Source organism: Hyaena hyaena, unplaced genomic scaffold, assembly GCF_003009895.1.
Source record: "Hyaena hyaena isolate Hyena2069 unplaced genomic scaffold, ASM300989v1 scaffold_218, whole genome shotgun sequence".
Classification (NCBI taxonomy): Eukaryota; Metazoa; Chordata; class Mammalia; order Carnivora; family Hyaenidae; genus Hyaena; species Hyaena hyaena.
This window is the reverse complement of record NW_024080851.1, coordinates 852302-868015: the sequence shown is the minus strand read 5'-3', so window position 1 is coordinate 868015 and position 15714 is coordinate 852302. Positions and strand designations below refer to the sequence as shown.

At 56.8% G+C, this 15714-nt stretch overlaps 1 protein-coding gene across 4 annotated transcripts in view; it reads right to left on the bottom strand.

Moving 5' to 3' along the window:
* The window catches only part of TNS3 (tensin 3), a 197954-nt gene that overhangs the window by 126117 nt on the left and 56123 nt on the right, over nt 1–15714 (bottom strand). For all 4 annotated transcript variants that reach the window (XM_039242960.1, XM_039242962.1, XM_039242961.1 and 1 more), the window contains one exon: nt 10234–10272. In XM_039242960.1, the coding sequence (XP_039098891.1) occupies nt 10234–10272 (39 nt within the window). The remainder of the gene's footprint in view (nt 1–10233; nt 10273–15714) is intronic.

Below are 15714 nucleotides of genomic sequence, written 5' to 3'. Positions count from 1 at the left end.
CCTAAGTTCTTTACATATTTTAATAAATAAATATTATATACTTATATCTTATTGGATATGACAAAATGCTGACTTGAAAAGCTGTGCGCGTCCCTATGCTTATGTGGCTTATTTACACCACCCAAGATACAGAAGCAGCCCAAGTGTCCATCGATGGACGAATGGATATAGAACATGCAGTGTACATGCACAATGGACTATTTCTCCGCCATAAAAAAGGATGAAATCTCTGCAATAGCATGGATTGAGCTAAGGAGCACTGTGCTAAGGGAATAAGTTAGAGAAAAGAAGACAAATACCGTAGGACTTCACTATCTGGCATCTAAAAAACAAAGCAAATGAACCAACAGAAAGAAGGAACCAACCCATAAATACAGAGAACAAACCAACGGGCTCCAGACGGAAGAGGAAGAGAGACACAGGCTTCCAGTTACGGAGCGAACAAGTCACAGGGACAGCGTAGGGGTACGAGCGATGGTACTGAAGTCACGTGATCTCCTGAGAGATGGTACCCATGATTACCACGGTGTTATGTACAGAGCTGCCCCTCACTACACTGTGCACCTGAAATCAATATACTCTTGGAGGTCTACTCTATTTCTTGTTTTTTTTTTCTTTTTAACGTTTACTATTTTTGAGACAGAGAGAGACAGAGTGTGAGCAGGGGAGGGGCAGAGAAAGAGGGAGACACAGAATCTGAAGCAGGCTCCAGGCTCCGAGCTGTCAGCACAGAGCCCAATGTGGGGCTCGAACCCACGAACCGTGAGACCATGACCTGAGCTGAAGTCGGACGCTTAACCAACTGAGCCACTCTGGTGCCCCCATTTCTATTTTTTTTGTCTTAATGTTTTTAATGTTTATGTATTTTTGAGAGAGAGAGACAGAACACAAGCTGGGGAGGTGCAGAGAGAGAGAAGGAGACACAGAATCCAAAGCAGACTCCAGGCTCTAAGCTGTCACTACAGAGCCCAATGCAGGGCTCAAACCTATGAACTGTGAGATCATGACCTGAGTGAAGTCGGACTCTTAGCCGACTGAGCCACCCAGGTGCCCCTGTCAACTGCATTTCAATGATAAAAACATTTTTAAAGAATTTAAATAAAGACTGCCTTACCTGGCCGGTCCCTCCTTCCGTTCTGGAAGACAGATGCGGGCAGCACAGTGCCTCTGGCTGGGCGCCTGGAGCCAGCCTCTTCAGTCCCGTGACACATCCCCCGTCACCCTGCAGGGGGACCCAGAGCCCACCGTGTCGGCTCCCGAGCCTGCCCTGGCCAGATGTACCGGCCGCCATCGCCACACAACCTGACCACATGTGAGCCTCAGGAGCCACAGATCTGCTGCTGGACGGCAAGGGTCCGTGGCATCTGCTTCTGCTGCTGCTGCTGGAAGGCGGGGCCTGTGGCTGGGGCGGCTACAGGGCGGGGCAGAGCTGGAGCTCAGCTGTGGGCAGGCGGTCCCCTAAGTGGGGCGAAGCTTTCACAACCAACGCTGTGTGGAGGCCCAGCGGGGGATTTCAGGCCAGGGGAACCCCAGACTGTCAGAGGGGGACGGACGGCTGTCTGTCTCAGGCGCACATAAGCGCTCAAGTTTAGGATTCCGCAAGTCAACAGACGCTTGAATCCACAACCACCCACAAATCCCGATCAGGGTAAATGACACGTCTGAGGGCACATGCGGCAAACGGACAGCATGTGATACGCAAGCACATGTCCCCATCCCACAGGCACACCCAGCCCAGACGCCACTTGGTGCCGACCTGCCGAGCCCGCACAGCAGCCCGCTGAGCTGGGGACCCTCACACCCCCACCACCCCAAGATGGAGTGGGGACCCGGGCCGGGCAGCGGGAGTCACAGCACGGGTGCACAGCAGGGCTGGGACCCGGGGTCCCGGAGAACCCTTCCTGCACCACGGTGGACAGTCTACTTCCCTCTTCCCTGGCACCCCCAAAAAGCCAAGAGAACTGCCCACCCCAGGCTCAAAGAGAGGCAGCGCACGGGGGCTGGGGTCTGCGCTGACGGGCAGGTCAGGTGTACAGAAAGTTCGCAGGTGACGACTGGACAACGGAGCCGTCTGAGGACCCCAGATCACGACCTCATCAGTGCGTTCGATTCTTGCTCCTCCGGATCACGCTACCCTACAAAGTCCGCGTGAACACGTGACAGCTCTCCCGGGCTTGCAGTGCTAGAGCCTGCAGCAATGCGGGAGGGTCCTTTTCAACAGGGGAGCACTGACGGGAGCTGAGTGCGAGCACGTGGCCCTGAGCCCACCTGCTGGGGGGCCAGGGGTTCAGGATCAGTCGGAGAGCTGCCATAGCACCGCCCAGGGTCCCGAGCTGGGGGCAGTCTCCACGGGCAGCTCCCACAGTCTCGGTCCCACAGGTGTCCATGGGTGACCACGAACACACACCGACCACTGATTTGGGATGGCAGACACATCCAGCAAGGTCACAAATCTGCACGCGAGGAGGTCTGACTGCAACTAAATCTATGAGAACCCGTAGATGGGGAGTCTCGGACTCATGTAAGAAATAGCGGGAAAACGTCCCCATTTTTTTCCCATTTTTTATTTATTTATTGAGGGAGGGGCAGAGAGAGAGAATCCCAAGCAGGCTCAGCACTGTCAGCACAGAGCCCGACTCAGGGAGTGAACTCACGAACTGTGAGATAGATCATGAGCTGAGCCGACACCAAGAGCCGGACGCCAAACCGACTAAGCCACCCAGGCGCCCCAAATGTCCCCATTCTAACATCCCCACAGAGTAAATCTGTCACCATAATGTTACAGAACAAATCATGACCACAGTCTAGTTCAGTCATATTTCTAAGCGTGTGACCCTGTCTCTTTCCACAGAGGATGCCTTACACTCACAGGTGGTGAGATCAAGCCCCATGTCGGGCTCCGTGCTGACAGTGCGGAGCCTTGCTTGGGATTATCCCTCCCCTCTCTGCCCCTACCCAGTTCCCCTCCTCTCTCTCCTTCTCCCTCTCTATGTTAAAAAAGAGATCTGGGGACACCACCCCAGAGTTTCTCGTCCAGCTGGCTTGCAGTGGAGCAGAGAATACGTGTCCCGAAGCTCCCACCTGACAATGGGACTGCTGATGTTGGACCACATCTAGCAGCCCAGAAACCTGGATACTCTGTGCACTGGTTTGCACAAAAAATCATATTACCAAATGCAATACAACGCCGGCTTCACTAAAATATCCCTTGCAGACACTGCTGCAGCTGGCAATCACCTTAGGAAGGACCACTGTGGCCTCTACTTGAATACCCCCCAAGGACAGGAAGCTCACTACCTCGTCACGTCCAAGCCCATTTTTAACTCTGAATTTTCCAAAGCTGTCCATCACACAGAGTCCAAATCTTCCCCCACTCAATGTATGCGCCTTGGCCTGATTTCTTCCAGGGGGCACATCTTATTAAAGTTAATCTCTGGGGAGGAGGGAAGTAGATGATCTTCCTGGGGGAACAGAATGAGGACGCCCTTGGTATGTCTGAAATGACCCTGCAGTCTGTGGAACAATCACTTTAAAGGCAGCATGAATGAAGCAAACGTTGCCATTTCAAAAAACAGTGTATCGACCCTGTGTCACATGCTGCTGACCTCAGCAGGTGTGCAGTGAAACACTTCATCAAGTGGACTCATCTTTCCACATGTCACCCGTCTGTCTGTCCTCTGTCCAGAATGCCACTGATGACTCAGGGGCGAGCCGGAGCCATTAGGTCACACAAGACAACAGGAACACCGAGGGGAGGGGTGAGGGGCAAATTCCTACCAGCAAGTGGGGAGCTCCCAGCCTGCCCTGAGCTCTGTGCTCACCCTGTACCTACATCCCGGCCAGGCTCCTGAGCTCCAGGGCGCACCTGTCAGCCCCCAAGTGTATCCCCACGCCCACCTGTGCCCCCCCCACCCCCGCACCATCATGACACCAGCCCCACACATCACATTGCTTCCTCTGTAAATATTTCAGTAGGCATCCTCAGGAGTTGTTTTTTGTTTTTTGTTTTTATTTCAGAGAGAGCATGACCTGGGGAGAGGGGCGGAGAGAGAGGGAGAGAGAGAGGATCCCAAGCAGCTCCAAGCTGTCAGCACAGAGCCCGACATGAGGCGTGAACTCACAAACCATGAGATCACGACCTGAGCCGAGACCACGAGTTAGACACTCAACTGCTGGAGCCTCCCAGGGGCCCCTGAGTTTTTTAAACACAACCACAAAATGCCAGTATCATTAACCAGGATTCTTTAATGCCACCTAATAACTAATCGATGTTCCCATTTCCCTGTCTTACAAGTTTTGTTTTTGTTTTCTTACAGTCAGATTATTGGGCTCCAGCTCCAAATACAGCCTGACCAGGTTTATGTAACGTCTCTTCTCTTCGCTTCCTTAACAACAGAGAGGCTTCCTCCTCTGTGATTTTTTTTTTTTTTTGACGTGACCTCGTGCTTTCTGCCCAGCAAAACTTCCCCGCTCTGGCCCCGCACCTCCTGTCCACTGGGGCGGACAGTTCTGGGCTACGCGTTGTTCTGGGCTGGTCGCTGCCAGGGGCTCGGCCAAGGGACAGCCTGTGCTTCTGCGAGGCCCACGTGCCCGGCCGACTTCCCCTGGCGAGGCACATGATCCCACTAGCTTCCTTTTGCGATCCAGGAGGTCACAGAGGGTCATGGCCACCCATTACTGCAACTGGGCACAATTTAACTCTGTCACTTTCTGGTCATCTGCAGGCCAGCTTTTCTCCTTAAATAAAACTTTCCCTCTTTGGGAAAAAAAAATAACAACAAAGGAAAACAAAGCTTTCCCTCTTTGTCTATTTTTAACCTTGAGGTACAGTTTGTGCAAGAAAAGAAGATTAAAAGCTTGTTTCTCAGGGCGCCCGGGTGGCTCAGTCAGTTAAGCAACCAACTTTTGATTTCCGGCCTGCCTGGAATTCTCTCCCCCCCACTCCTTCTCACAAATTAAAAAAAGCTTGTTTCTCTTTATTTGCCAATTTTCAGGAAGCGGTGGACCCCTAGCATCCCTTAAAGGCCAGTAACAAAGTTTCAGGTTTGGGTTGAAGTAAGTGCTTTACATAAAGTCGGCTGCAGAGATCAGAGTGACGTCACGGCCCAACGTCGCAAAGCTAACCGACTGCTCTTACATGGGGATCCAGGCCACATCTGCACCGGTCCCCAGGAGCCCGCCATCCACACTCCATTCAACCTGAGGACAGGCCACCGAGCTCACCATGCAGCTGGCCATGCAGGCGAGGGGACCGTGGCCGGTCATGCTGCCAGGGAGCACTGTGTGAGCCAGGTGGAGAAGCTTCTCAGAACACGGAGGGGCCTAGGGGCGCCTGGGTGGCTCAGTTAGGCATCTGACTTCAGGTCAGGTCATGATCTCACAGCTCGTGGGTTCAAGCCCCGCGTCGGGCTCTGTGCTGACAGCTTGGAGCCTGGAACCTGCTTCAGATTCTGTGTCTCCCTCTCTCTGCCCCTCCCCTGCTCACACTGTCTCTCTCTGTCTCTCAGAAATAAATAAAACATTAAAAAAAAAAAGAACATGGAGGGGCCCAGGCAGCGGCATGGCACCTTCCTTGTTCCACCTGGACAGGCGCCCTCGAAATGCTACAGGACAAAACCTCCTCTTTCCTGCCAGAACCGTTTCCCGATCTCTCAAAGGAGAAGCCAGGGAACTGCACTAGGAGAGACCCAGACAAGCGAGCCCAGCGTGAGGCCAGACCTCCTGCTGCCTGGCACCCCAGACACACGGGAGAGACCTCCCCACACCTCGGGGACACCTGCAGTGACCCCAGGAAAGCACCTGTCCCAGGCCCCCGGCTCTCCAAACAGGGACGTTCCCGGCTCGGCCTGGACACCACAGGCGCCATGCCAGCTAGCGCAACACCCACTTCTATGTGAAGAAGCAGGCGGTGCAGACCCCAGTCACGTGGAACTCGGGCAGCAATCGGTTCCGGAGCACTGCCCCCAACCCCCCCCCTCCAGCTGCTGCGGCCCCACTCCCGCAGAGATTTGCCTGCTTTGGTGGGGGAAGTGTGTTGGTTGCATTTTTGGTAAGAATCACCCCTCTTGTAGGTAAAAACACGCTTCGGTCACTTAAGTGCCATCGATACGAGGCCTCTCCTGACGCTCGTGGTGTCCTCCCGGGGAATTAAGCCAGGAAGTGCCCAGCCTGCCCTCAAGAGTGCACCGCTATTTCCACCCCAATCCTGTTCAGCCACTGCCTTCAAGGACCCCCCCAGCATTCAGAGCCTGTGGGGGCTACACAATCCACGCCACAAAAGAAAGGACACTCAACCAGAACCCTCTTCTCTGTGGTGGATTCCAGCCTGGGGACCTGGGAACAATCATTCTCTGAAAAACACAGCCCCGTCGACCCTGAGGGCAAGGGCTTGCTGGGGGCCACAAGCAGCTGAGCCCACAGCGCAGTCAGTGGCCCAGGTGGTGGGAGCCCAGCGCCCCCTTCCCATGCGTGTGGTCGTGATGCAGGATGCTGGTGTCCCACACTGGACGGGGACAGACGCAGGACAAGCTTTCGCTGCTGTGACCGGCCTGCAGCCAGCGAGGGTGTTAATTATTAGCCAGGCTCTGCGCAGCCCCCTCCCTGGCTGGAGGTAAGCGGTCACCAGATCAACGTGTCCCCTGCTGCATGTCCACTGCCATCTGGCCACCAGCAAATCTAGCTCGGCCCTGCTTTCAGCCTGGGCTCACTGTGTGAGGCCCAGCATGGCTAGGGTTTCCTGAATCTGCGGCGGCCTGTCCCGCCTCCTCTAAGGGTCTGTGAACAGAGGCTCTGGGTCGCCCGCCAGCAGTTCCCACGAGGGAGGCGGACACTCTCCCAGAAATGCAGGCGATTTCTCCCTGGCCAGCTGGAAAACGCCAAAGGCCCGGATGTTACATTAGGTGCGGGAAAGCATGGTGAAGTCAAAGCCAAGCATGGACCAAAGTCTGGCCTGTGGTTAGAAAGGGGTGGAGCCTCGGTTTCTGGAGAAATGTGTGCCAGGTGCAGCGACGGCCCCGGGGTGGCTGTGGGGGAAGGCTCTGCCTACAGCTGCAGACGGAGGCTGGGAGCAAAGGTCAATGGAAGAGGGTCGTCCCACCCCCAACCTGGGGCGCACTCAGGCCGACTTAACACCCGTCCAGGCCCCGAAGCCGCGGGGCCTTTGCTGGCTTCCCCCGGAAAGTTCTGGAAGGCCCCCCAAGTCTGTTCAGAACCACTCCTTCAAACACCTTCCACAAACACCCTTCCCTGCTCCTCTGCACGTCCGCAACGTGCGTGGGGCCCGAGGCAGGGCCCAGACGGCCACAGCCAGCCCCATCCAGAGCCGCGGAAGCACCTGTGCCCTGTGACAGCCCCACTGCAGGGCTGCGGCCAGGCCCAGGGAGAGCCCCGGGATGCCAAGCAAACACACGGGGGGTGGAGGCAGGCGCATGCCCGAGGCTGTCGGCAGCCGCACAGACACAAGGCTGCAGGGCCCTCAGGAGGCTGCGGGACACCCTTCCAGCCTCCTGGGGCTCCCAGGCCACCGCCTCCAGACCCTCGGCCTCTCCCCCTGCGACCACATCCCTGCTCTACTGTCGGGGACACAGGTCCAGCCAGACTTCTCTCTATGTCCACAAACTCAGCCACATCCGCCGTTGAAGACGGATGGGAATCTGGGGGGCACACGGGTCATCATGCCCGCAGGTGCACTGTCTGAGTCAGGGGCGAGGCCTCCTCTGCGCTCCTCTTCCCTGGGAACCACTACCTCATCTCAGACGCCAGCTGGGGGCCTGGGCTGGGAGGGCCCTCTGCATCCAGGCTCACTTATTCCCTGCGAGAGCAGGAGGCTCAGTCCGGTGGGCGATGGACTCTTGATCTCAGCTCAGGTCATGATTTCACGGTTCGTGAGTTACAGCCCCGGGTTGGACACTGTGCTGACAGCTCGGAGCCTGCTTGGGATTCTCTCCCTCTCTCTCTGCCTGTCTCTTCCCTGCTTTCTCAGGCTCTCTCAAAATAAACAAACAAACAAAAAAAGATTTGGCCTATTATCCAACAGGACCCCTGAGACGTTTCACTGTTGCCTAGAAATCAGAGCATTGAAGAACGAGGGCGTCTGCAGCCCTCTGCTGCCTGAAGCAAGTGGTTCTCATCGCAGCCCCAGTTAACACACTCGCGGGAGATGCACAGGCTCTGGCGGGGCGGCTGTGGGCGCAGACACAGCCATGAGCGCGCACGCATCCTAGAGTTCACGACTTGCGGAAAGCAGAGGCCATAGCTCAGCTGAGACTCTGCTGTGCTGAGCAGATCCGCGTCAGGGCTTCTAAAGCAACCCGCAGCGTCTGTGGGCGGGAATAACCCACACCCAACCACACGCCCGCACGCAGAGGGAAAAGACACTACAGCCGCACGGAGTGGGGCCGATGAGGAAGCCGAGTCACCCAGGTCCTCCGGCGAACCTGCTACACAGAGCCCCCTCTCGATCTGCCAGGCGCAAAGCCTGAAATGCGTCACTGCAATACAATAAAGGCAGTAATACCATTTGTGTCCGTCTCTCCTCATCCATCCCCAACGCCCTACTGTCCTTTGTGGTGGGCGTTTTTTCTGAGACAATCCTGCACTTCTCGGAGAAGTGCATCACGGCCACGGGCAGAAAACGTGACACGGGCAGCACTTGCTCACGGGCAAACGTCCTGAAGGGTCACAGCGTCCCGGTGCTAATCTCCACCCGCGATCTCTCACTCCCAGCATTTGCGTTTAGGCAAACCACACCCAACAGCATCCCGACACACACACGTGCACGTGCACGTGCGCACAGGGCCCACTAACAGACCCCAGTTTGGGAACTCCTGCCTCAGTCTGCATAACCTGACACCAAAGGTCACCTGCTACAGGAACCAGCCACGGGCTTCACTTCAGTTAAACCGAGAGAAGCCCGGCCAAATGAGCGAGCTCGGTCAAGGGCGCACTCCAAGCGCACAAGCCCTCCTGCAGCGGGAGAAACCACAAGAGCCCGGCAGAGACGATCGATGTGAGCACTGGCCGCCACGGGAGGGCTGGCACCTGCGTCCTGAGCCAAGTCAGGCGCCATCCCAGGAGGCCTGCGGCATGCGGCCAACTGCCAGACGTGATGCAGAATCTCAGATGCAGAGCAGCCGTGCTGGCTGTCGGGGCCCTCCCTGGGCCCAGGCTGCTGTGTGCCACCAGGAACCCCGGCCCTGCGTGGAGCACACACCTGTGGAGACTCAGCGGCGTCTGGGTGAAGCCACTCCAGGTCTGTTCCTGCACTGGTGTGAGTCCAGGAACGACGGAAGGCAGGAACGAGACCGAAAAGCCCTACAGCACTCTGCCTGGAGTGCCCGACGCGGAGCTTCCTCGACACCTCCCAGCGGGGCTGGGGGAGAGCCAGTCCCCCCGTGTGTCCATCCGGGCATCTTCACCCCTCACGTAGCACAGGGAACGTTCTGGAACTGACCAAACCGTTTCTCCCCGGCCAGACGGCAAAGGAACAGCGGTCAAAAGCAAGCAAACCGGAAGACATCTACTATCCTCTCACACTGGCTGAACAGCAAATACGGCCCTTCGCCTCCCGGGGTCTTTTCCAGGCACCACGGCCCGTGCCAACACTCCGGACACTGCCCGTGCACTATCCCCGCCGCTCCTCAGGACCCGCCAAGGAGGCGAGAGCATCCCACGTGCAGAGACGCCGACTCCCGTGCGGGACCTCGGCCAGGCCGCCGTGGCTCAGGCCATGCCCCGCGTGACTTTCCAGGAGCCACGTGCCCCGGATTCCTGCTGCCCTCCTTGCCGACGAGGTGCATGCCTTCTATCCTGGTTTCCCTTCCACACAGACACCTTGTGACACGTGTGCCACAGAATCATCACACACAGACGCTGGGCCACACGGGCACCCCGACCCATGCAGATGCCCCCTGGCACGGGCACATCGTGGCCCACGTTCTATCACTAGGAATGGACTGAGGGCTCTCCTGTCACAGGCCAGGAAATGCAGGCCGAGCACAGGAACCCCCGACGTTTGGGGATCTGAAAGGCAGATGTTACAAGGGTGAGCCTGGGTCTCTTCCCTAAGGAAAGTGTGCAAGTGGCCTGAGGCCAGGGGTCCAGGCCAAGGCTCGGTGAGTAGAGCGGGTCCTGTCTGAGGTCCATAGGGACCGTGAGAGCCCCAAAGCACACCCTGCATGAAGAGATGATCCCACGTGAAAAGCCCGGCGCCCCCATGACACACGGACGACCCACCTGTTCCACGCGCACCTGCGTACAGCAGCGAGTCAGCACCTGAAACGAGAAGAAACAAGGTAAGCAGACAGGCTCCTGGGAAAACCCCACATAACCTTAGCCCCGGCACGGCCCCCACGCGAACCCTACTCGCAGCCACAAAGCTGCAGCGTCAAAGACGGACAAGATCTGTGGTTAAGAAAGTCCACGTTTTCCTTCATAAACATTTTCTTTCTTTTATAAAATCTTTCTTTTATAAAATCCAGCTCCTTTTATGGAATGTCATAGAAACCAAGGAGCCTCCCTGCAAGAGTGGCGGCCCCTGCTCCTCACAGAGTCTCTTCTTCCGAGCTTGGGGTCTGGAGGGAGGCCCTCCCTCCGAATGGCATGGAGATGGGGGCCACATCGAGGAGGTGGGGGCCCTGCCTGGTGGTCTCCAGGAGGCCCCCACGCCAACAGCCACACCTAGCGCTCACATTCCCGACAAAATGAACTTCCTTTTCTAGAACGTTTGTCTGGAGTCACTCTGGGGCCCGACCTCCTCATCTGAGCAGGGGAGGTGGGAAGAGCTGGGGTACTCAGAAGTGGCGTGCACGGGGCACACAGGTGAGACCAGGGTCCCGGCACCCGCAAGCAAGATTCAGCCCCTAGTGAGCCACCTCCTGGCTCCCCACCCCCCGGGACCCCTGGGACACCCCAAGTGGAAATGTGCATAGACCCCAGGGAACTGACTCACTGCCCCTGCGGCCTGGAGTGGCTGGCAGCGTGACCTTGGCTCTGGCTGTGAGGACTATTTATAACCCCTTCCTTATCTTCAGTTCCTCAAGAAACATGACACAAGGTCACTGGTTTGTCTGGAACTTACATCCCTCCGATGCTGACTCATATGCTTGTCCAGGACAGGGCCCCAAGCCCGCCACCTGCACCCCTCCCCACACACAGCCTCTTGCTGTCCAGATCCACCCACACATGGCCCCTCAGCCACCCAGATCCCTCCACACGCGGATCTTCATGCCCAGATCCGCCCACCCGATGGCCAGGGTCCCTGTGGACTGGTACTTTCAGGAAACAGGAACACAGCTCCATGACACATGTGTCCTCAGCTCTACACACACACATATCAACGTTCTATGAGTGCGGGAGGGAACATGTGAACAAATAAATATAAAGCGAAAAGAAAAGGAAGAAGAACTGCCTCTGGAGTTACAGACAGGCGCCTAAGGGATGGCGACAGCCAGACAAGCCGGCCCACCGAGCAGGAGGTGAATTCTTCTCGTGGAGGGGTCCACACAGCACCTGAAGAGCTCAGTGCTCCCCTCTGGGGCACCTGCCAAGGACTTGCCAGGAATCAGGGCTCTGGTGTTTGAAAAGTCACTACCTGGGTCGCCTGGGTGGCTCAATTGGCTAAGCATCTGACTTTAGCTCAGGTCATGATCTTGCGGTTGGTGGGTTCAAGGCCTACGTCAGGCTCTGTGCTGACAGCTGAGAGCCTGCAGCTGCTTCAGATTCTGTGTCTCCCTCTCTCACTTCTCCTCCCCCCACTTGTGCGCTATCTCTCTCTCTCTCTCTCTGTCTCAAAAATAAACATTAAAAAAAATCACTACCTGTATTCCATGACCAGGAACATCATTCAGCATAAAAAGAAATGAAAACACACAGAGGAATCCCAAAGGCATATCACCCAGGGAAAAAAGCCAGTGGTACAACTCCAACCTTGTGACATCTGGTAAAGGTGGACCAGCGCAGAAAGGTGATGGGCAGTTGCCCTGGTGCAGGGTGGGAATGAGTAGAACACAAAAAATTTTTAGTGAAAATGGTCTGTGTGACGCTATAAAGGTGGATGCATGTGATCCGTTGGTCCAAACCCACAAGATGCACACCACCAAGATGGGAACCCCAATGTAAATGTAAACCGTGGAGTTCCAATAATAAAATGTATCCCTAACCACTCATCAACGGTAACAGGAAATCCGGAGGGCAGAGTACTAGCTAACTTCGTTGTAAATCTAAACCTGTCCTAAAAAATAAAGTCTGTTCACTCTTTTTGTTCACTGTCGTTCACTGTCTAGAAGCATGTGTTTGTTGGGTGAGTGAATTGAAAAGTCCTATTCAATCTCAAAAAGGGGAGTCTTGGGGCGCCTGGGTGGCTCAGTCGGTTAAGCATCTGACTTCGGCTTTAGTCATGATCTCACAGTTCGTGAGTCCGAGCCCCGCGTCGGGCTCTGTGCTGACAGCTCGGAGCCTGGAGCCTGCTTCAGAGTCTTTGTCTCCCCCTCTCTCTCTACTCTTCTCCTGCTAGCACTGTCTCTCTCAAAAATAAACATTTAAAAACAAAAAGTGAGTCTTAAACAGCCACCAAGTATACTGTCCAGAAGCCGGTGTGTCCTGTGCTCCCCACAAGGCCCCCCCTACAGGCCACAGGCATATGGGGACACTGCCCACCTGGCCCCAGGGAATGAGCACAGGCTCCGGGCTGGCCCAACGCTCACAGCAGCCCCATCGCGGCTGCCGACTCCAGAGAGCTCTGCTGTTCTTCATGGGGACGGACCACACAGTCGTCGGGGAAGAGACCTCTCCTATCACAAAACTGCACAAACTGTCATCTTCGATGGAGAGCGAGCAGGGGTGGGGAGGGGCGAGAGCAGGCGCCCGGCTCAGAACAAAAGACAAGCAAGGAGGCTCAACCTTTACACGTCCACACTCGTGCCTGCAAAGAGCCTCTGGGCCAGAGAAGCGATTACAACCGCCCGCTGCTGTCTGTTCCCGCAGGCACCGCCCACACCATTACAAAACGCAAACACAAAACGTCTGAGAGATACAATGCGGTTGCAAATAAAATTTCACAAGAAGCCCACAGAAGAGGGTGTGGCACGGAGAAAGCCACCTGCCAGGAAAGAGAAAACTTACTACTATTTACGTCAAGGACCTCCAGCACCTGACTTAGCAAAGGCCACCGCCACCGTCGAGGGGACGTAGCGGCCGCGTGCTCCTCTGGTGTGACTCGTTCTAATCCCAGGATGGGAGGGAGCTCGTGAGAACAGATTGGATGCTCAGGCTGTATCCCCTCCCTTGGAACGAGAGGGAGGAGAGCAGGGGACTGTGGTCCGTGGTAGGAGGGTCCAGGGAGTGCTCCCACTCCCCTGTGGGCCACCGCATCTGGTGCTCGCTTGAGACGTAAGCAGCCACGAAAGAGGCCCTCCTTGTGTGTCCTGGACACTCATGTGCCCCTCCAGCTCTTCAGCCCGACCAGAGAGGCACAGGGCATGGCCCCTGGGCTCTTGGCCAGCCACGCACCTCCCCCACTCTGTCTGGGGCCCACCGGCTGGCCCCTGGGAACACAAGGCATCCAGCCAGAAGTCAAGTCGAGTCAGACACGGCGTAGCATGCTCACCTGCTTTCTGTCCCCATCCGAGTGAGACCTCAGATCACACGCCCCGCAGCGCCCTCTGCTATTGTCATCTCGCAAAAGAAAGTCCAGTGGTGCTGGACCGCTGCTGGGAGGGGCCTGGCCCTTTGCATCACCAAGTCCGGAGCCGGACTTGCCTCACGGTCAGAGCTCAAAACCTGGCAGTACCTGCCGTGCTCGGGACCGACGTGGCTGTGTTCCGAGGACGCCCGCAGGTCCCGGAGCCCACAGCGGGGTGTCAGAGGCCGTGACAGAGCCCTGGAGGCCTGGGGGAGCCCCTCCCTGCTCTGGAAGGAGGCCCAAGGGAGTGCAGTGGGAGGAGAACCGGCCAGCCGCCGCCACCAGGGAGCACTCACGGGGATGCCCCTGGCTCATCGAAGGTGCACGCTCGCGTCCCAGCAGAGCCGAGTGTGGTCTGCAGGTCCCGCTCACCGGCCCTCACCGCAGCCCGGGAAGGCAGCGGGCGTCACGTTGGCGCCTGAAGCACTGAGTCCCCCAGAGGCCGGCCGATGTGGCCAGATCCCGCCGGGTCCAAACTCCACGTTCCCGGCTACTCTTTCTCCTCAGAAGCACCTGGAGCGTGGGGGGCCAGGGGAGGAGCCCACGGGGGGCAGGACGGCGGCACCGGCAGCCACCAGTGACGAAGAGAGCCCCAGAGAGGTTGTGGGAGGCCTGCTCCCAAACTACTTTATGGCCATGTCGTGGCTGCATTTGGGGCCCAGTCCCGGTAACCAAGGACGAGAGCAAACAAACAGGACAGCGCCCAGCCACACCTGGCCACACCTGGCCACACCACAAGACGGTATCAAAACCTGTCCCCAAGGCAGCAGGCAGACTGGTGACCAGAACAGAGGTGGGGGGGAGGGCGGGCACCACACCCAGAGTCACTGTGCCCCACGGGGGTGTGTATGTGAGTGCTGGTGTGTCTATGTGACAGAGGTGTGTGCACGTGTGTCTGTGTACACACTCACACACAACCCTGGCTGGGCCCTGCAGCTGCACGTCCCACAGGGAACTGGGGTCCTCCGGCTGACAGCCTGAGGCTGACCCAGGCTAGGACGTGAGAGCCCTTCTCCACGGGGAGGGATGCTGTCTCGTATGGCCCGACTTGACCCCTCTGTTTACTTCTGGAAATGAAGGTCCTGGGACAGAAATTACAGTTCGGCTCTCCCGGCGCCTTACAGACAAGGATTCTTTGCCATCGGCTTCACAAAACAAGGGCCTCCGCTTCTGGGGTCCTCAGTTCCTATGAAAGTTTGCTTTTCACGAAGCCACATAAAACAGTACACTCTCCACCGGTCTCTCTAGAAATGTATCCCGAGGGTGCAGAGGAGAGGTAACGTACAGCCTACGTTCTCGGAATCCTGGACGATCCCAGTCGTGCTGGGCCATGTGAGCGAGCCCCGCAGAAGCCCGCAGAAGCCGGCAGCTCGGTCTTTTCCTAGCCACTCTTTCTACCTGCTCTCCAGGTGATACCGCCCACAGGTAAACTGTCCCCAGTGTGGCCTTGAGCCAGCATGAGAAAATTCTCACGCCCAGATTCCAGAAGGGGGCATCGGCTCCCAAGTACCAAGTTACTAAGACACATTAAATCAGGGCGCCTGGGGAGCTCCGTCGGTTGAACATCTGACTCTTGGTTTCGGCTCCGGTCCCAATCCCAGGGCTCGTGAGCTTGAGCCCCATATTGGGCTTTGCGCTGACAGCCTGGAGCCTGCTTGGGATGCTCTCTCTCCCGCTCTCTCTGCACCTCCCCTGCTCACTCTCTCTCTCAAAAGAAAAAAAAAAGATAAACTAAAAAAAAGTATTAAATCAATGTGCCCACGTGCCCAAAATAAACCCACCCGCCACCTCAGACACGCACAGTGAGACAACAGGGAGAGAAAACCAGGTGGGCCACCTACTTGCCTGGCAGGTGGCTTAGGAGGCACTTTGCCAAGCGAAGCCCTCACGCACAACTTGCCTCGTTAACTAAGATCACTTCAGGGCAGTAACGTGAGTTCCAACATATGCTGCGCAGAACGAGGCACCAAGTTTACCTTTGATCTTTAAAAGGCAATTCTCTGCGAAGGAAATACGTAGTGAGATCACATCCAGAT